The sequence below is a fragment of the Rhinoraja longicauda genome, chromosome 24, assembly GCF_053455715.1.
Source record: "Rhinoraja longicauda isolate Sanriku21f chromosome 24, sRhiLon1.1, whole genome shotgun sequence".
Classification (NCBI taxonomy): domain Eukaryota; kingdom Metazoa; phylum Chordata; class Chondrichthyes; order Rajiformes; family Arhynchobatidae; genus Rhinoraja; species Rhinoraja longicauda.
Window position 1 is genome coordinate 34873052 of NC_135976.1, and position 20257 is coordinate 34893308.

At 49.3% G+C, this 20257-nt stretch overlaps 1 protein-coding gene across 1 annotated transcript; it reads right to left on the reverse strand.

Moving 5' to 3' along the window:
* Nucleotides 1-3970: 3970 nt before the first annotated feature.
* LOC144605247 (acidic mammalian chitinase-like) lies at nt 3971-17242 on the reverse strand. The gene is given in 13 exon segments (XM_078420342.1): nt 3971-4146; nt 4311-4449; nt 5513-5629; nt 6139-6321; nt 7003-7017; nt 11739-11847; nt 12576-12700; nt 13555-13672; nt 13674-13712; nt 14706-14762; nt 15919-16120; nt 16235-16264; nt 17218-17242. Coding segments are annotated over 13 exon segments (1335 nt in total).
* Nucleotides 17243-20257: the final 3015 nt, after the last annotated feature.

Consider the following 20257-nt stretch of genomic DNA (forward strand, 5'->3'; position numbering starts at 1 on the left):
AGATGATCCATGTCCACGCTGTCCAGTTGTTGATTGAGCATAAACTGTGATGCTGGTGCCAGGGCTGTGGTGGTGCCGTGGAATGGCTGGGACATCCGGCCCGATGGGGGGCCTGAGCGAGACGTGGTGGAGACACAAGCAGGATGTGTGGGGCGTCTGGCTGGCCGCTGGCAGCTGGGACGGTGTTGTTCTTGTTAAACGTTAACGGCTGATGCAACGACACGTTTGGCAGAGGGGGGAGAGGTGGCGGCTGACTCCGGCCAATGCTCCGTGGGAGGCAGTGATTGGTTGAGAGTGCGGCAGCGCAGGCAATGAGGGTCAGGAGAAGCCGGGAGTCGGTATAAAAGGAGCGAGCGATGGCAGGAGATGTGAACAAGACCGGCCCCGCCACCCTGCTGTGGAGACTCCGGAGCTGGTAACCACCCCTGTGGATCCTTCAAGGGGCTGTGAGTGATGGGGGTGGGATTGTCTCTGTTCACTGTTCCCCCAGTTCAGGAGCCTGATAGCAGAGGGGAAGAAGCTGTTCCTGAGTCTGGTGGTGCGCGCTTTCAAGCTTCTGTACCTTCTGCTGGACAGGACCAGGAAGGAGGAATGACCGGGGTGGGACAAGTGAGACAGTCATACAGCACGGAAACAGGCCCTTCGGCCCAACTTGTTCATGCCGATCAACATGTCCCATCCAAACTAGTCCCACCTGCCTGCTTTTGGCCCTCACCCCTCTAATCCTGTCCTATCCATGTACTTATCTAACTGTTTCCTTATCATTGTGATAGTACCTGCCTCAACTGCCTCTTCTGGCAGCTCGTTCCATACACCCTCCACCCTTTGTGTAAAAAATCACCCCTCAGTTTCCCGATAAATCTTTCCCCCCTCACCTTAAATCCCTGTCTTCTGGTTCTCGATTCCCCAACTCTGGGCAGGTTCAGAGAATGCTGTCATGAATCCTACTGAGTTGCAATAAGGTGACCCATTGTTTCACCCACAGGAACATAGGACTGCAGAGATGGATAGGATTCATGGTCCTTGTGGAGATGGTGTGGCAAGTCTCCGGAACTGGAACAGGTCCGATCGCCAGAGAATGGGGAGAGAAAGCAAACTTGCCCGGGTGGAAGGCACGGGTGCCTCGGCAAGGCAATGAAAATTCATCTCCAGAATGAGGTGTTAATCTCGCTCCGGACAAGATGAGATGGACGAAGATGACGGCACGTCAGGGTGGTTCTGCTCAGCTATCCTGCAAAATCCCCAAAGAAAACGGTGACCCTGATCCATTTGTGGTGATGTGGACGAAAGGAGAAGATACGATCGCTGTGTTTACTGATAGGAACGGTGCACAATATCCAGGGTCACCCGGACCCTGGAAGTTCATGAAACCAAACGTGGAGGAGACACGGATGCCTCGTTGGTCCTGACTAGCGTGAAAGAGGAAGACACTGGGAAATATTCCTGCGCTTGGCTGGTTAATAACGTGCCGTGTAAACTAAACACCGAGCTGACAGTGCAATGAAGCCTCCCACTGATTCAGCACAGGCCCTTCCAAGGGACAGGATCATGATGATTCCAGTGACTACAAAATAAAACGCAGTTCCTAAATTTGGTGTTGACCTAAGTGTGTCACGTTTATAATGTCGGACATTATGGTATAGGTATGCTGACCTGCCCCTGCTCCACATCCACTCTATCCACGCCTTTTACTATTCAGTACGTTTCAATGTGGTCCCCCCTCTCTGCCCACTCTCCCAACCTGCCCAAGTCCTTCTATAGAGACCCTGCCCTTCCACCTATTTTTGTATCCCGTTAATACCTTAGGGACTCATCTTCCTAAGCAGCCTCAGGTGTGGCACTTTATCAAAGGCTATGAAACGAGAGTCCAGAACCAGGGGACACAGTTGAAGAATAAGGGGTTAGGCCATTTAGGACTGAGATGAAGACAAACGTTTTCACCCACAGAGTTGTGAATCTGTGGAATTCTCTGCCACAGAAGGCAGTGGAGGCCGATTCACTGGATGTTTTCAAGAGAGAGTTAGATTTAGCTCTTAGGGCTAACGGAATCAAGAGATATGGGGAAAAGGAAGGAATGGGGTATTGATTGTGGATGATCAGCCCTGATCATATTGAATGGCGGTGCTGGCACGAAGGACCAAACGGGCCTCCTTCTGCACCTATTTTCTATGCTTCTGTGTTTCTACGATTCACTGGAGCCACAACGAGGATGTGTGGGGCACGTAGTCAACTGTTGGGACAACTTTGATGACCACAATCTCGTTAGTGATTAACGATGGCTAACGAGCAACTGCACAGAGACAACTCTGTGGATGACAATGTTTGGTTGAAACCAGTTTGTATTGGGTTGGCACAGTGGTAGCCTAGTGGTGGAATGGCTGCCTCACAGCGCCAGAGACCCGGGTTCCATCCTGACTATGGGTGCTGCCTATACGGAGTTTGCACGTTCTCACCATGACAACCTTTTCACCAGAAGAGAATTACCAATTACTATAGGACATCAGACAGACAGTTCGAGTGGAACATCAGAACAATTTTAGCAGGGTGGAACTGTAAAGGACTAGAGGGCATACTTTAAGGTGAGAGGGGCAAAGTTTAAGGGAGATGAGTGGGGCAAGTTTTTTTTATGCAGAGGGTGGTGGGTGCCTGGAACGCGCTGCCAGGGATGGTGGTGGAGGCAGATACGATAGTGGTGTTTAAGAGGCATTTGGATAGGCACGTGGATATGCAGTGAATGGTGGGATATGGATCACGTGCAGGCAGAGGGGATTAGTTTAATGTGTCTGCAGGTGAATGGTGGTCTGGGATAAATTGAAAGCCATATCGAGAGAATGAAGGTGGATGAGATTAGTGCAGGATTACTGTAAACGGATGGCTGATGGATGGCATGGACACAAAGAGCCTGTGTCTCTCCGAAAACAAGATTGTGCAAAAGCTTGAAAGGTGATGTAACCGCATGGGACTGTGACATTCATACTGATGCGTTCCTTCCCTCTGGAAGGCGACTCTGGACTGTCAAAACCGCCTCAGCCAACCGTAACGATGAAAGAATGAATGAATAAGTTTATTGGCCAAGTATGTGCATATATAAGGAATGTGCCTTGGTGGTCCGCTCGCAAATGACAACACAAACATACAGTTCTTACAAACATACACACAAACAACAGCAGTTTTCCACGACCAGTAGCTCTACTCAACAACCAACAGTCTAGCCTCCTTGTGCTTTGGTATTTCATTTCATTCTTCACATGTTTAAATTGTAATGTTTTATACTTAATGTTCTACTGTTTGTCGTGTTGTTACTTGCGAGCGGAGCACCAAGGCACATTCCTTTTATGTGTACATACTTGGCAAATACATTTATTCAATCCAATTCATTGCAGCTGAAATTGCTGACTTTAATTGATAAACTGTTTATCAGGATGAGGGGGGTTTAGAAAGATGAGGGGGGGACCTCATTACCGAATAGTGAAAGGCCTGGAGAGAGTGGATGTGGAGAGGATGTTTCCATTATTTATAGAGTCTAGGACCAGAAGGCACAGCCTCAGAATAAAAGGAAGTAACTTCAGGAAGGAGATGAGGAGGAATTTCCTTAGTCAGAGGGTGGTGAATCTGTGGAATTCATTGCCACAGACTGCGCTGGAGGCCACGTCATTGGGTATCTTTTAAGCCTAGATAGATATATTCTTGATTCGTACGGGTGGCAGGGGTTACGGGGAGAAGGCAGGAGAATGGGGTTGAGGGGGAGAGATAGATCACCATCATTGAATGGTGGAGTAGACTTGATGGGCCAAATGGCCGAATTCTGCTCTGGCAACTTATGCACATGAACAGACACAAAGTGCGCTGTTATTTGCTTGAAAGTATTACTTTGTTTTATTGTTTTAACCAACAATTATCTCCATGATTGACATTCGGTGATGGATGTTCAAGTTGTTTGTTGAGTGCAGTCTACAACAGAAAGATCATCTTAGATGTATGGCCAGTTGTAACGTTTACAGGATGGATCAAAGAATGGCACAGAGGCACAGGTCTTCAGGTAGGTGAACTTGGTCTTGTCCTTGGGATTGGGAAAGGTACCATTTGCTTTGCCCTTGCAGAAGCCACTGCCTCCACCACCACTAGGAGCATCAGTAGGTGGGACCGCTGGCCTCAATGTTGTCTTTGATGGACGCAAGCTGCAAAGAAACATAGTTCGTTAAATTATAAGTTCTCCTAAATTCTTATGAGAATTAGGCCATTTGGCCCATTGAGTCTACTCCACTATTCAATCATGGCTGGTCTATCTCTTCCTCCTAATCTTCCATTACTTCCAGTAATGCCAAGGCCAGTGTGCAGAGTGTTGATGAGGGGGTAGGGTCCCTGGTGACAGAAGGCACCAGAGAAGTCATCTACAGCCAGATCCCACACCATAGCTCCTCCAAAGTTGTTCTTCTTCAGCCACTCAACCTGGAACACACAATTCACAACTTTACAACGACCCTGAGTTAATAACGGCTTCCACAGATGCACCTTAGAAAGCTTTCTATCGGGATGCATCACAGCACGGTTTGGGAACAGCTCCATCCAAAACCCGCATGAAAATGCAGAGAGTTGCGGACGCAGCCCAGACCATCACGTGAACCAACCTCCCTTCCATTGACTCCATCCACACCTCACGCTGCCTCGGCAAGGCCAGCAGCATAATCGAGGACCAGTCTCACCCCAGCACCAGAGAAATAAAAACAGAAATTCCAAGTGTCCCCGATGTGAATCATTTCATGAGGGTGGCACGGTGGTGCAGCGGTAGAGCTGCTTTGCTGCCTCACTGCGCTGGAGTCCCGGGTTCGATCCTGACTACGGGTGCTGTCTGTTCGAAGTTTGGGCGTTCTTGAAGTGACCTACGTGGGATTTTTCCCAGGTACTCAGGTTTTCTCCCACACTCCAAAGACATACAGGTTTGTAGGCTAATTGGCTTCTGTAAAATTCCTGGCGTGAGTAGGATAGTGCTAGTGTGCGGGGATCACTGGTCGGCACCATTGACACCATCTGATCTAGGCACGGTGGCGCAGCAGTAGAGTTGCTGCCTTACAACGCTTGCAGCGCCGGAGACTCGGGTTCACTACGGGTGTTGTCTGCAAGGAGTTTGTAGGTTCTCCCTGTGACCTGCGTGGGTTTTCTCCAAGATCTTTGGTTTCCTCCCACACTCCCAGGACATAGAGGTTTGTAGGTTAATTGGCTTGGTAAGTGTAAAAGATTGTCCTGAGTGGGTATAGGATAGTGTTAATAAAAACAGGAATCGCTGGTCGGCGTGGACCCGGAGGGCCAGTTTCCGCGCTGTATCTCGAAACTAAACTAAACCATGACTTTATGGTGAGCTGGAAATTTTATGCAGAAGGTAACGACAAAAGATTCCAAAGATTTTGAGGCCAAATTCTGGAGCTGACTGTTGGAAGGTCTGCAATAGATATTGAGATAAACGAGACCACGATGGTTGACGTGGGAAGGGTGGAACATGGATGGGCAGACATACCTTGTCTCCGAAGTTCTTGATGTTGTCATAGCCGACCCATATGCTGTCCTTGAAGGTGTATGGGGTGACCTGTGGGGCATTCCATTCCTGGGTGGCACCATTCAGGAACCCACAGATCTGTCCAGAGACGGAGGTATTAGGGACCAATCTTATCGAGGTGGACAAAATCATGAGAGGAACCGATCACGTAGACGCACAGTGTCTCTGGCCCAGAGTCGGAGAATCGAGAACCAGAGGACACCAGGTGAGGGGAGAATGATTTCATAGGAACCGGAGGGGTAACCTTGTGACACCGAGGGTGGTGGGTGTATGGAACAGATGGGTGGAGATAGTGACACAGGCTGGTGGGGAACAGGAGACAAAATAGTGTCAGATAAGGAGCGGAGAGGAGCAGAGAAATGTAGAGAGATGTGCAAAGAGAGGGGGAAAGAGGAGAGAGAGAGAACTCTGAGAGGAGAGGAGGGGAACGGAGAACACGGGGAACGTGGGCGGGCGATGTTTCAGATGGAGATCCTTCCTCAGGCTCCGGCACCTTGTGTCCATCTATGTTGTGTGTGGTTATTCAGTATTGGACTGGAAGATAGCATTGAGTAAAGGGCCACTCGGTTGGATTGGTCGGTACCTACCTCATAGTAGGCCAGGAAGCCAGCTTGGCGGGTGTATGTGCCGGCTGGACCGGCGCCTCCTGCTGGAGCACCCACGGCGGTGCTGGATGAGGTCAGTCTGAAGGTGTGTCCGTAGGTGGGGAAGCCCACGTTCAACTTGTCCACTGGAGCCCCCTTGCTCTTCCAGTAGTTCATGGCGTATTCCTGCACGGACACAGTTGGCATCAAAGGACTTTAGGCTCAGGTTTACGTTTACTGCAGGTTGATTATTGTCACAGTGAAAAGCTTCCAAACAGATCAGATAATGCCGTACATCAATAAAATAAAATCAAACTCGGGTACAATAGACAGAACAAAGGGGAAGATACAGAGTGCAGAATATAGTTCTCAGCAATGTAGCGCATCAGTTCCACAGACAAAGTCCAATGTCCGCAATGGGGTAGAGGTGAATCGGACAGTACTCTAGCTTATGGAAGGGACGGTCAGAAGCCTGATAACAGAGTGGAAGAAGCTGTCCCTGAGTCTGGTGGTGCGCGCTTTCAAGCTTCTGTACCTTCTGCCGGGCGGGAGCGGGGAGAAGAGGGAATGACCGGGGTGGGACAAGTCTTTGATTTTGTTGGCTGCTTTTCTGAGGCAGCGTGAAGTGTAGATGGAGTCAATGGTGGGGAGTGTGGTCTGTGTGATGGACTGGGCTCCATCCACAACTCTCTGCGATTTCTTGTGGTCTTGGGCTCAGAGCTGTGTCCAAACCGAGCTGTGATGCAAGCCGACAGTCTGCTCTCGGTGGTGTATGAACAAGTTACAAGGACTTGGCAAAATGGGTTTGCCAATTTGGAGAAAGGAATTTAAAAAGTTGAGCAGGATTTATTATTCTTCAGCACTTACCACATTGAAGTAGATGTTGGTGTAATCTGTAGATGGTTTATATGCAACCAATAACATAGTTACCTCAGTACCATTAACCCCGCCTAGTTAACATCAATCATAACGCCTTCCCTTCCTGGGTACAGTTCAGTAGAGGAACGTAGCCAGTGCTTGAAGATGTATGTAATACGCTGTGCTATCATTAAAAGATGTTGTACGCTTTAAGAGTTTGTGAAGTATTAATTTACATGGTGTCAGAAGTGGAAGACACTTGCGTCTCCTGTCTGTCGGGTTTTATTTCTTTTTTTTGATTTGTGTCTTTTTTGTGCTTAATCTCTCTGACCATGGCGTCCTCTTGCAGAAAGCCCGCGCAGCTTGTCTTTGATGCTGACATTTCTGAGCGCTGGGACACGTTTGAGTTTGATTTCACCCACTTTGTCAACGTCGCACATCGCGCTGATCCTGACTCCCTTAAAGCCTCCCTCCTACTCAACCTTGTCGGACCTGATGCCATGAAGAGAGCCAGAACTTTCACCTATGCTCCAGCGGTCCTGGGCGACGACGACGTGGAGATTACCCCTGCAGAATCTGCCAGTGACCCCGCTTGCCTGCTACGTAAGTTCAGGGAGATTTGTGACCTGCCCTCGAACCGCATTCTGCAGAGGGCACGGTTCTTTACAAGAAAACAGTTGCCGGATGAACCTGTTGAATGTTTTATTGCTGATTTGCGTTATCTCGCCCAGCGGTGCCGTTTTGGTGACATGACGGAGCAGCTCACTAGAGACATTTTAGTAACTGGCATGCGTGACCAGAAGCTACGATGTGAGCTTCTAAGGGATCCGGATCTAACGTTGGAAAAAGCTATGCATGCCTGCAGATTGTCTGAGGTCGTTGTATTGCCAGATGACCACCGAGACTCGGCCAATAAATCTATCAACCTGGCTGGGTGTAGGAGACCCCAGCCTCGGATGGTAAACAATGCTTTTCTGCCGCGTGCCAACCCAGGTCCTGGTGAAGTGCCCCAAAAAAGGTGCCCAAACTGTAACTACATGCACCATAGACTGTCTACCTGCCCTGCTTATGGCAAATTTTGTAACTTTTGTAAAAAGTTAAACCACTTCTCTGCGGCCTGTCGCTCGATCCGTTCCCGTGGGAGACAGGCACAGATTTCCAGACCCAGTCTAAACATGCTGAGGCAATCTGATGGCTGTTGCGATTTACAGCCCAGCCTGGTCGACTCCTACGAGGCAGATCCAATTAATCCTCCTGAGGATTCGAATGTGTTTACCCTCCTACACACAACCGCCCAACGCTCTGATCCCTCTGTAGCTCTGACTGTCAATGGTGTGTCCTTCCTTGCAAAGCTGGATACAGGTGCGAAGGTCAACGTATTGTCAATAAATCTTTTCAATAAGATAAGGAATAATGAGCCCCTGGTTGTTGACAACGCTACGTTGCATGCCTATGGTGGAGAAATTCTAAGGCCTGTGGGGAGGGCTGCTTTAACTTGTGTGCTGCAAAAGGCAACGAGAAACCTCGTTTTCTATGTTTTGAACTCTGACTGTGTAACCCTGCTGGGCAACCGTGCGTGCCAAGATCTTGGCCTGGTGTCCTTCGACCGCACGGTCCACAAAGTGCAACTGTCGTTCAACCCTGTTGTGGAATACCAGGACCTGTTCAACGATGACCTGGGAAAGTTACCACTCACATATCGTATTTCCGTTGACCCAAACGTACAACCTGTAGCCCGCGCAGCTCACAGGGTGTCTCACGCCATGAAAGACAGGGTCGAGGCGATGCTGAATAACATGGTCGAAAAGGGGGTGCTAGAAGCGGTTAGCGATCCCACCGCTTGGGTCTCCACTATGGTTGCCACGATAAAGAAAGACAAGAATGAGATACGTGTGTGTATCAATCCGAAGGACTTGAACCTTGCAATCAGGCGACCACACCACCCCATGCGGTCTGTTGAGGACGTGGCGGCTCAGGTCGGGCAGGCCACCATCTTTTCGGTCCTAGACGCTAAGAACTCGTTTTGGCAGATCCCGTTGGACAAAGAGTCTTCTGACCTAACGACCTTCGCCACACCGTTTGGCAGATTCAAGTTCCTGCGAATGCCATTCGGCATTAATTCCGCTAGCGAGGTGTTCCAGCGAACTATGGAGCAGATATTCTCGGGCCTGCCATGTGCCATCATCGTGGATGATATCCTGGTTTATGGGAAAGACATTGCGGAGCACGACCTGAACCTCCGCAGCATCCTGGATCGGGCGCGGAAGGTCAATCTGAAGCTGAATCCCAAGAAATGCCGGTTCCGCGTCCCAGAAGTCACGTATGTGGGACACGTCTTCACCTCTAACGGACTAAAACCCGACCCCTTGAAGGCAGCTGCCATCTCCGAGATGGCAGCCCCCACCGACGTGCCAGGTCTACAACGATTCTTAGGCATGGTGAACTACCTGGGGAAGTTTATACAAAACCTCAGTGAGCTGAGTGCTCCCCTGCGGCAATTGACAAAAAAAGGATATTGCCTGGGCCTGGCTCCAACATCACCAGCAGGCCTTTGACTGCCTCAAGTCGAAATTGATTGACACCCCGACGTTGCGGTACTTCGATGTAAGTCGCCCCATCACCGTCACCTGTGACGCTTCCAAGTTCGGTCTGGGTGCGGCTTGCCTTCAGTCTGTCGATGGATCGTTACATCCTGTCTCCTATGCCTCCCGCACCATGACGGACACCGAGCAGCGGTACGCTCAGATCGAGAAAGAGCTGCTCGCGGTGGTGTTCGCCTGCTCCAAGTTCAGAGATTTCCTGTTCGGCAGCAGATTTACGGTCGAAACCGACCACCAGCCACTGGTGACCATCCTAAACAAGCCAATTCACGCTGCCCCCGCCAGGCTGCAGCGTATGATGCTACAGCTCCAGCGTTTCGAATTCGACATCATCTACAAGAAGGGCACCGAGATGCACATTGCGGACACCCTATCGCGCGCCCCGCGGACCTCCTGTGATCGCCACCCCTACGAAACAGAGGACTTGCTTGTACTGGGCGTTAATTTCATTCCCACCAGGCAGCTACAGGTGTTGGCCGAGCACACCGCTGCCGATCCAGTTTTGCAGCGGCTTGCCACTGTGATTAAAGCAGGGTGGCCAACAAAGCGCTCCGCTGCGCCATCTGAAACACAGCCTTTCTTCCTGGTCCGCGACGAATTGGTGCTCCAGAATGGCGTCATCGTCAAGGGACATAAAGTTGTGGTCCCGTCCTCCCTGTTTGACTCTTACTATTGCACAGCCCATAGCGGACACCCTGGGGTCGATGCAACACTCGCCCACGCTCGGTGCCAATTCTACTGGCCCGGAATGGCCAAATATATCCGAGACCGAGTTTCTGCCTGCTCCACGTGCAACAGTCTTGCTCCACACCAGCAGCGACAGCCCCTGCTGCAACAGCCTGCCCCTGCCTTGGCCTGGTCCTCGTTGGCTGCTGACATCTTCGAGTGGCGTGGTAACCACTACCTTGTCCTGGTCGACTCATACTCAAACTGGTTCGAGGTGGATTTACTGACATCCCTCACGTCGGAGATGGTGATCCGAAAGCTGCGGAAACACTTCTCCACTTTTGGGTCCCCTGTCAGGCTGCAGACTGACAACGGCAGGCAGTTTACCAGCCGAGAATTCAAAAGTTTTGCGGACAAGTGGAATTTTGTGCATTTCACCAGCAGCCCTGAGTACCCACAGAGCAACGGACTTGCAGAACGGGCCGTCCGCAGCGCCAAGCATCTGATGGAACAGGCGAGACTTTCCAACACTGATTTGTACTTGGATCTCCTAAACCTCAGGAATGTTTCCAGGGATCCGGCCATGGGGTCACCTGCTCAGCGTCTGATGTCAAGGAATACCAGATCTACTATCCCGATTGCCCAGCGCCAGCTGCAACCTCGGGTGCTGGAGCCTGCCTCCGTGCAGAGGCGTATTCAAGAGAAGCATGACAGCCAGCGGCGTTCCCACGATCGGTCGTGCAGACCACTCGATCCTCTTTTGCCTGGACAGGTTGTTCGGTTGCAGACCGCCGGCGGTCACTCCCGTCTGGCCACCGTGGTTGGGGTGGCCGACTCACCTCGTTCGTACCTGGTGGACCATGAGGGCACCATCTACCGAAGAAGCCGACAACACCTGCTTGCGGTTAATGAGCCAAAGCCGCAGCCCCCGGGACCCTATGCCCCGCCGCTCTCATACCAGCAGCCGGCTGCCGTCCCGGCCAGCGTTCCTTGTATGCTTCGGTCCCCATATCGCGCGCCCGGTTCCCCTCTGCGCGGGTCCCCTGTTGCCGGTTCCCACTCTCCCGGTTCTACCACCGCACCTCCCTTCCCTGGTTCCCCTGCTGCCTCGTGTCCTCCGGTTTCTTCTGCTCTTTCGGGGGGAGGGGGAGACATTCGTACGCGCTCGGGCCGGATTAGTAAGCCACCTGTGCGCTATGGCGATTTTGCTTAATTCTGTTATTAATTCTGTTGTTGTGACAACAATCTGTTTAATTTTCTAGGGGGAAGGATGTAGATGGTTTATATGCAACCAATAACATAGTTACCTCAGTACCATTAACCCCGCCTAGTTAACATCAATCATAACGCCTTCCCTTCCTGGGTACAGTTCAGTAGAGGAACGTAGCCAGTGCTTGAAGATGTATGTAATACGCTGTGCTATCATTAAAAGATGTTGTACGCTTTAAGAGTTTGTGAAGTATTAATTTACAATAACATAGTTACCTCAGTATCATTAGGCAGGGGATACAGGGGGCTGTTCTCTCCAGTAACGTGGCTCCAGGGACCATAGAAATCGTAGGTCATCACGTTGAAGAAGTCAACTACCCTGCAAGAGAGGAGACCTGGGTCACCCTGATACCCCATGCACCAAATTAACATCAGAACAATACAACACAGGAACAGGCCCTTCTGCCCACAATGTCCGTGCCAAACATAACGGTAAAATAAACTAATCTCCTCTGCCTGCACGTGATCCATCTCCCTCCATTCCCTGCATATCCACGTGCCTATCGATAAGCCTCTTAAACACCAGTATCTTCGTATCTGCCTCCACCACCATCCCTGGCAGCGCGTTCCAGGCCCCAACCATCCTCTCTGTAAAAGAAAACATGCACATCAGGGTGGCATGGTGGCGCTGCTGTAAAGTTGCTGCCTTACAGGGAATGTAGCGCCAGAGACCCAGGTTCGATCCTGACTACGTGTGCTGTCTGTACGGAATTTGTACGGGTTTCATGGGTTTTCTCCGAGACCGGCGTACAGGGATGTAGGTTAATTGGCTTGGTAAATGTAAAAAAATTGCTCTGAATGCGTTCTGACCAAAGACCTACAGTGCTGCAAGTTGACTTCCTGACTCTCACACTCAATGCCCCGACCGATGAAGGCTTTAAATACATTAGGGTTGTGGATGGATTTCAATCACCATGCTGGATGCTCCCACCAATGAAATTGTGGAGCGATGAAAAACTAGTTCAAATACAAGTCAAACTCGCTAAACTCCCGAGAGGAAAGCCCAAAGGAAAAGTTGGGTTTCTTTGTGTGTGAAAGGACACTCACTTGCTGATCTCAGGAATCTCGTAGCTAGTGTCAATGTAGCCCTTCGCACTAGCAACGGTAGCTGAGAGCAGCAGTCGTGGCTTTCCTGCGCTTTTCCCCTCGGCCTCGAAGGCAGCCATGAGCTCCTGTGGGTCAGAGAGATGGAGCACTCCTTTAGCAAGAGCTCAAGTCTAGTCTGAGGAAGGGCGGCACGGTAGCGCAGCGGTAGAGTTGCTGCTTTACAGCGAATGCAGCGCCGGAGACTCAGGTTCGATCCTGACTACGGGTGCTGTACTGTAAGGAGTTTGTACGTTCCCCCCGTGACCTGCGTGGGTTTTCTCCGAGATCTTCGGTTTCCTCCCACACTCCAAAGACGTACAGGTATGTAGGTTAATTGGCTGGGTAAATGTAAAAATTGTCCCTAGTGGGTGGATAGTGTTAATGTACGGGGATCACTGGGCGGCACGGACTTGGTGGGCCGAAAAAGGCCTGTTTCCGGCTGTATATATATGATATGAAACATCACCCATCCTTTAACCCAGAAAAGCTGCCTGACCTGCTGAGTTACTCCAACACTGTGTGTCAATTTCAAGTTTAGTTGGTTTGGAGATGCAGCGTGGAAACAGGCCCACAGAGTCCATGCTGACCAGCGATCACCCGCTCACACTAGTTCTACCTACACACTAGGGTGCCTGGATCAAATTTCATTAAATTCTTAAATTCTGAATTCTAAATTCCTTTGTGTAATCTGTGAAAATCGTTCTTGGTGATCTTGATAATAGAGTTAATTTTATTGGATAAATTTTGAAGTCATAGAGTCATGCAGTGTGGAAACAGTCCCCTTGGCCCAACCTGCCCACACCGACCAATATCTCCCATCTACACAAGTCCCACAGAGTGCTGGAGTAACTCAGTGGGTCAGGCAGCATCTCTGGAGATAAAGGATGGGTTTGGCCCATTTATTTTTACGAAGCCCATAGTGAGATGTCCTTGACTTCACCTGTGCCAGGACAGTGTAGAGATGCTTGTCAACGGGAGGACTTCCTCGAGAACCAGGATATTCCCAGTCGATGTCCAGACCATCAAAGCCGTACCCTCTCAGGAAGGCGATGACTGACGGTTTGCCGAGTTCCTGATGAGGCAACCATGGCGGTGAATCTGCAGGAGGGATGAATGTGGGGAGAGGAGTTAGAAATGAAATGTGCCGGAGACACTAGGAACTGCAGTAAAGGCCGCAGAACTCAGTGACGCAGTGACCAAGCTGTTACATCCTATCAGGTACAGATTAACCCACGCTTTCATTAAATGCTCAAGTGGCAAAAAAAAATTACCCCGTTCTCCTGCTATGATCCGAAGTTTCATGTCAAATTATTCTTTCTGAAAATCACATTTAGTTTCGTTTAGAGATACGGCGCGGAAACAGGCCCTTCGGCCCAATGAGTCTGCACCCGACCAGCGATCCCTGCACATTAACACTGTCCTGCACACACTAGGGACAATTTACATTTATACCAAGCCAATTAACCTACAAAGCTGTACGTCTTTGAAGTGTGGGAGGAAACCAAAGATTTCAGAGAAAAATGATGCGGTCACGGGGAGAACGTACAAACTCCGTACAGACAGCACCCGTAGTCAGGATCGAACCCGGGCCTCTGGTGCAGTAAGGCAGCAGCTCCACCGTGCCACCCATTATTTCCTCCGATCATCAGAAGTTTCTTGTGAAAGGATTCTTTCTGAAAATTATGTTCTTTTACTTTTTGGCAAGGAATATCTAACATTGTTCCAATTACAATTTGCAAACTGCTCTGTGTAATAATACTCCTGAAACAGTTCACTGTAAAATTATCCCCTCGATATTTATCTCTGTGGATATCATTACCAAACACACCCACTGTTCACGTCAGACACATGGCATTGCAGGTGCAGGTTGACTAAAAGAAAAGCCACAAAGTGCTGGAGTAACTGCGGGTCAGGCAGCATCTCTGGAGAACATGGATAGGTGACGATTTGGGTCGAGATCCTTCTTCAGGCTGAGTTACTGAGGAGTTACTCCAGCACTTTATGTCTTTCAATATTCATTCCATATCACAGTCAATTGGAAAATAACTACTTTTTTTAATCTAATGCTAATGTAAAAAGTTTCCATCTTACTTCTGGGTGCCAAAGTTCCAGCCTCCAATGGACAGCAGAGTCTTGAGGTTTGAATTCCTTTAAAAAATGGACAAAGTGTGGGTTTAGAATTGTGTTTAGGACACCAGAAAATTTTCAGAACTTCTCAGCAAATTCTGGATCTTCTTTTTTTCGCCTGTTTGGCGCTGCGTTTAATTGAGGGAATTTGCCTCAGTCTGGATCTCAAGGGGGTCACAGAAAATGAGGTGCAAGTTCATGCATCAAGGCTTCATCAGCAATGGGCCAGTCTCACGCTGTGGGCTGAAGGGCCTATTTCCACAATCTATGATTCTGTTGGCCTGTAATATAGCTTTCACCTGATTATTCCCCTGAACAACCTGATGGAGCAAGTCACCTTTTCAGACAGGGGAGGAAGATGAGATGAGAAAACCTTCAACAAATGGATGTGTAATAGGGTCATGTCAAAGACCCTGCTGACCAGCGATCACCCGCTCACACCAGTTCTACATTATCCCACTTTCTCATCCACTCCCTGGGGCAATTTGTAGAGGCCAATTAACCTACAAACCCAACCAGACCCAGTTCACCAGGGCTCCACTCCACCCATCTGTCTCCACCTCGCTGTATCTCTGAGAAACCAGGCATCACCTTGGCACTTAAGGTCTGACCTCCCATCCACCTCATTGGAGATCCTCGGACTAGGATTAATCAGACTTCACTGGACTTTATCTTGCACTAAACATTATACCCTTTATCCTGTATCTGTACACTGTGGACGGCCTGATTGTATGAATGAATGAATGAAGAAGTTTATTGGCCAAGTATGTACACATACAAGGAATGTGCCTTGGTGCTCCGCTTAAGAATACAACAGTACGGTTTAAACATGTGAGTGAAATAAGACAGAGCAAAAAGAGACTACAGACATTTGGTTATTGAGTGGAGCTACTACTCACAGAAAAAAGCATGTCTAGTCTTTCTGCTGACGAGTTAGCACGCAACAAAACGCTTTTTGTTGTACCATGGTACACTTGACAATAATAGGCTAAACTAAACTAAATTAACTGTGAAATATGGGTGATGGAATATGGATTTGGGAAATATCCAATACAATGACTGGTTAGCACGCAACAAAAACCTTTCACTGTAGCTCCGTACAGGTGACAATAAACTAAACTGGACAATGTAAACATCGCATACATTGCCCGGCATTTGAGAAACAAGGTTACTGTACTCGATCTTAAGGCTGTTGACCTCCTGGTAGAGTTTTGGGTCGTTCCATTCAGTAGTGGCGATCTGATTGCTCTTCATTCCAGCGAAGGCGTAGATGATGTGCGTGCAGAGGCAAGGGTCCACATTTTGGGGCGTGTATTTACCCTCTCCTGGTCTGTACTGCGCCCAGTTAGTGAAGTAACACACCAGCCTGTAGGCAGTGCCTGGGCAAGGGAGAGACAGGGAAGGGTGGGGGTCAGGACAATGCCTCGGTGGTACTCACACACAACACAACGCAAAGCAAAGCAACGCAAGCCTGCAAATGCACAAAGACTCACCCAGTTGCAGGCAGGCCAGTAAGACCACCGCTGGAACAGAGAGCAGCATGTTAGGATTACGACAAACCTTAAGAAGTCAGGGGTTATGGGGAGAAGGCAGGAGAATGGGGTTGAGAGGGAAAGATAGATCGGCCGTGATTGAGTGGCGGAGTACACTTGATGGGCTGAATGGCCTAATTCTGCTCCTATCAATTATGAAATTATGAAACCTTGGCTGAAGTGCTGCCTCTACACAATGACGCTGTTATATAGGTGGTTGGGAACAACATCGACCTTGCGGGCAGCACGGTGGCGCAGCGGTAGAGTTGCTACCTCACAGCGCCAGAGACCCAGGTTCAATCTTGACTACAGGTGTTGAATGTGCGTGGAATTTGTACATGAACCCTGTAATGCTTACTATTCTAGTAAGAATTTGATAGTGTTGGGACTGAGGACTTGGCAAACCAGCACAAACTGGATGCAGCAGGTGAGGACGCAAGAAAGCAGGAACATAATCTCGATTGAGTTCCAGCAACCTTCAACTGAAGATAGACACAAAATGCTGGAGTAACTCAGCGGGTCAGGCAGCATATCTGGAGAACATGGATAGGCGACTTTTCACAGAGTGCTGGCGTAACTCAGCTGGTCAGGCAGCATCTCTGAAGAACATGGATAGGTGACGTTTCACAGAGTGCTGGAGTAACTCAGCGGGTCGGGCAGCACCTCCGGAGAGAAGGAATGGGTGATGTTTCGGGTCCGTTGGAGAATTCAAAATACTAAGAAACGACGAACTGCAGAAGGTGATTTATGCCAAAGATAGACACAAAATGCTGGTCAGGCAGCATCTCCAGAGGAAAAGATCGAGACCCTTCTTCACACACCTTTAATGCAAAACTTGAGAAAGAAATTTAACCTGTTCTCATCCTCATTTAAATTTTGAACCTGATTCTTTCAAAAAAAGTATTCCAATATCAAAACAGGAATACAGAACTAAAAAGGAATACCTGTTCCAAGAGGTAGCTTTGCCATCTTGTTACTGTTGCTGACTGGACCTGTGCTGCCTCTTTTATACAAAGAGCGTATCACGAACAATAATCCAATCGGTTTGTCGTTCCCTTTATCGGTGAGATCGGGCTCTCACGATGATTCTCCTGCTGTTTACAAAGGGAAAATAATAGTCCTTATCTTGACTTCAATATTTTCTCTTCAATAATACCCCGTCCCCTGTTCAATGCCATTCAGATTGGTCACCTTCGTTTTCACCTCAACTCTGTTCCTGATCCTGGGTGGAAATGACTTAGAAACGTAGAAACATAGAAAATAGGTGCAGGAGGAGGCCCTTCAGCCCTTCGAGCCAGCACCGCCATTCAATCTGATCATGGCTGATCATCCACAATCAGTACCCCGTTCCTGCTTTCCCCCCATATCCCTTGATTCCGTTGGCCCTAAGAGCTAAATCTAACTCTTGAAAACATCCAGTGAATTGGCCCCCACTGCCTTCTGAGGCAGAGAATTCCACAGATTCTCAACTCTCTGGGTGAAAAAGTTTTTCTCATCTCAGTCCCAAATGGCCTACTCCTTACTCTTAAACTGTGACCCCTGGTTCTGGACTCCCCCAACATCGGGAACATTTTTCCTGCATTTAGCCTGTCCAATCCCTTAAGAATTTTATACTTATGTTTCTGTAAAATCCCCTTTCATCCTAAATTCCAGTGAATATAAGCCCACCCTAATCCATTCTTTCATCATATGTCAGTCCCGCCATCACGGGTATTAACCTGGTGAATCTACGCTGCACTGCCTCAATAGCAAGAATGTCCTCAAATTAGGAGACCAAAACAGCACACAATACGCCAGATGTGGTCTCACCAGGGCCCTGTGCAACTGCAGTAGGACCCCCTTGCTCCTATACTCAAATCCTCTTGCCATGAAAGCCAACATGCCATTTGCTTTCTTCACGGCCTGCTGCACCCGCAGGCTTACTTTCAGTGAATGATGCACAAGACCACCCAGGTCTTGTTACACCTCACCTTTTCCGAATCTGACAACATTCAGATAATAATCTACATTCTCCCCATAACCCCTGACACCCATACTAATCAACAATCTATCCATCGACTTGGCCTCCACAGCCTTCTGTGGCAATGAATTCCACAGATTCACCACCCTCTGACTAAAGAAATTCCTCTTCATCTCCTTCCTAAAAGAACGCCCTTTAATTCTGAGGCTATGACCTCTTGTCCGAGACTCTCCCACTGGTGGATCACGTGCAGGCAGAAGAGATTAGTTTAACTTCTCTGCATCATGATCAACATCATGTTCAGCATGGACATTGTGGGCCGAGGGGCCTGTTCCTGTGCTGTACTGTTCTATGTTACATCGTCTTCTCAATCACAGTGGAGTGGGTGGGTGGGCAGAGCGAGACGTGGTGGAGACACAAGCAGGATGTGTGGGGCGCCTGGCCGGCCACTGGCAACTGGGACGGCGTTATTCTTGTTAAACGTTAACGGCTGATGCAACGACACGTTTGGCAGAGGGGGGAGAGGTGGCGGCTGACTCCGGCCAATGCTCCATGGGAGTGATTGGTTGAGAGTGCGGCAGCGCAGGCAATGAGGGTCAGGAGAAGCCGGGAGTCAATAGACAATAGACAATAGGTGCAGGAGTAGGCCATTCAGCCCTTCGAGCCAGCACCGCCATTCAATGCGATCATGGCTGATCACTCTCAATCAATACCCCGTTCCTGCCTTCTCCCCATACCCCTCACTCCGCTATCCCTAAGAGCTCTATCCAGCTCTCTCTTGAAAGCATCCAACGAACTGGCCTCCACTGCCTTCTGAGGCAGAGAATTCCACACCTTCACCACTCTCTGACTGAAAAAGTTCTTCCTCATCTCCGTTCTAAATAGCCTACCCCTTATTCTTAAACTGTGGCCCCTTGTTCTGGACTCCCCCAACATTGGGAACATGTTTCCTGCCTCTAATGTGTCCAATCCCCTAATTATCCTATATGTTTCAATAAGATCCCCCCTCATCCTTCTAAATTCCAGTGTATACAAGCCCAATCGCTCCAGCCTTTTAACATACGACAGTCCCGCCATTCCGGGAATTAACCTAGTGAACCTGCGCTGCATGCCCTCCATAGCAAGAATATCCTTCCTCAAATTTGGAGACCAAAACTGCACACAGTACTCCAGGTGCGGTCTCACCAGGGCCCGGTACAACTGTAGAAGGACCTCTTTGCTCCTATACTCAACTCCTCTTGTTATGAAAGCCAACATTCCATTGGCTTTCTTCACTGCCTGCTGTACCTGCATGCTTCCTTTCATTGACTGATGCACTAGGACACCCAGATCTCGTTGAACTCCCCCTCCTCCTAACTTGACACCATTCAGATAATAATCTGCCTTTCTATTCTTACTTCCAAAGTGAATAACCTCACACTTATCTACATTAAACTGCATCTGCCATGTATCCGCCCACTCACACAACCTGTCCAAGTCACCCTGCAGCCTTATTGCATCTTCCTCACAATTCACACTACCCAGTCGGTATAAAAGGAGCGAGCGATGGCAGGAGATGTGAACAAGACCGGCCCCGCCACCCTGCTGTGGAGACTCCGGAGCTGGTAACCACCCCTGTGGATCCTTCAAGTGGCTGTGAGTGATGGGGGTGGGATTGTCTCTGTTCACTGTTCCCCCAGTTCAGAAGCCTGATAGCAGAGGGGAAGAAGCTGTTCCTGAGTCAGGTGGTGCGCGCTTTCAAGCTTCTGTACCTTCTGCTGGACAGGACCAGGGAGAAGGAGGAATGACCGGGGGTGGGACAAGTGAGAGGGTCATAGAGTCATACAGCGTGGAAACAGACCCGTCGGCCCAACTTGTTCACGCCGATCAACAAGTCCCATCTAAACTAGTCCCACCTGCCTGCTTTTGGACCTCATCCCTCTAATCCTCTCCGATCAATGTACCTGTGTAACTGTTTCCTAATCATTATGATAGTACCTGCCTCAACTCCGTCTTCTGGCAGCTCGTTCCATACACCCTCCACC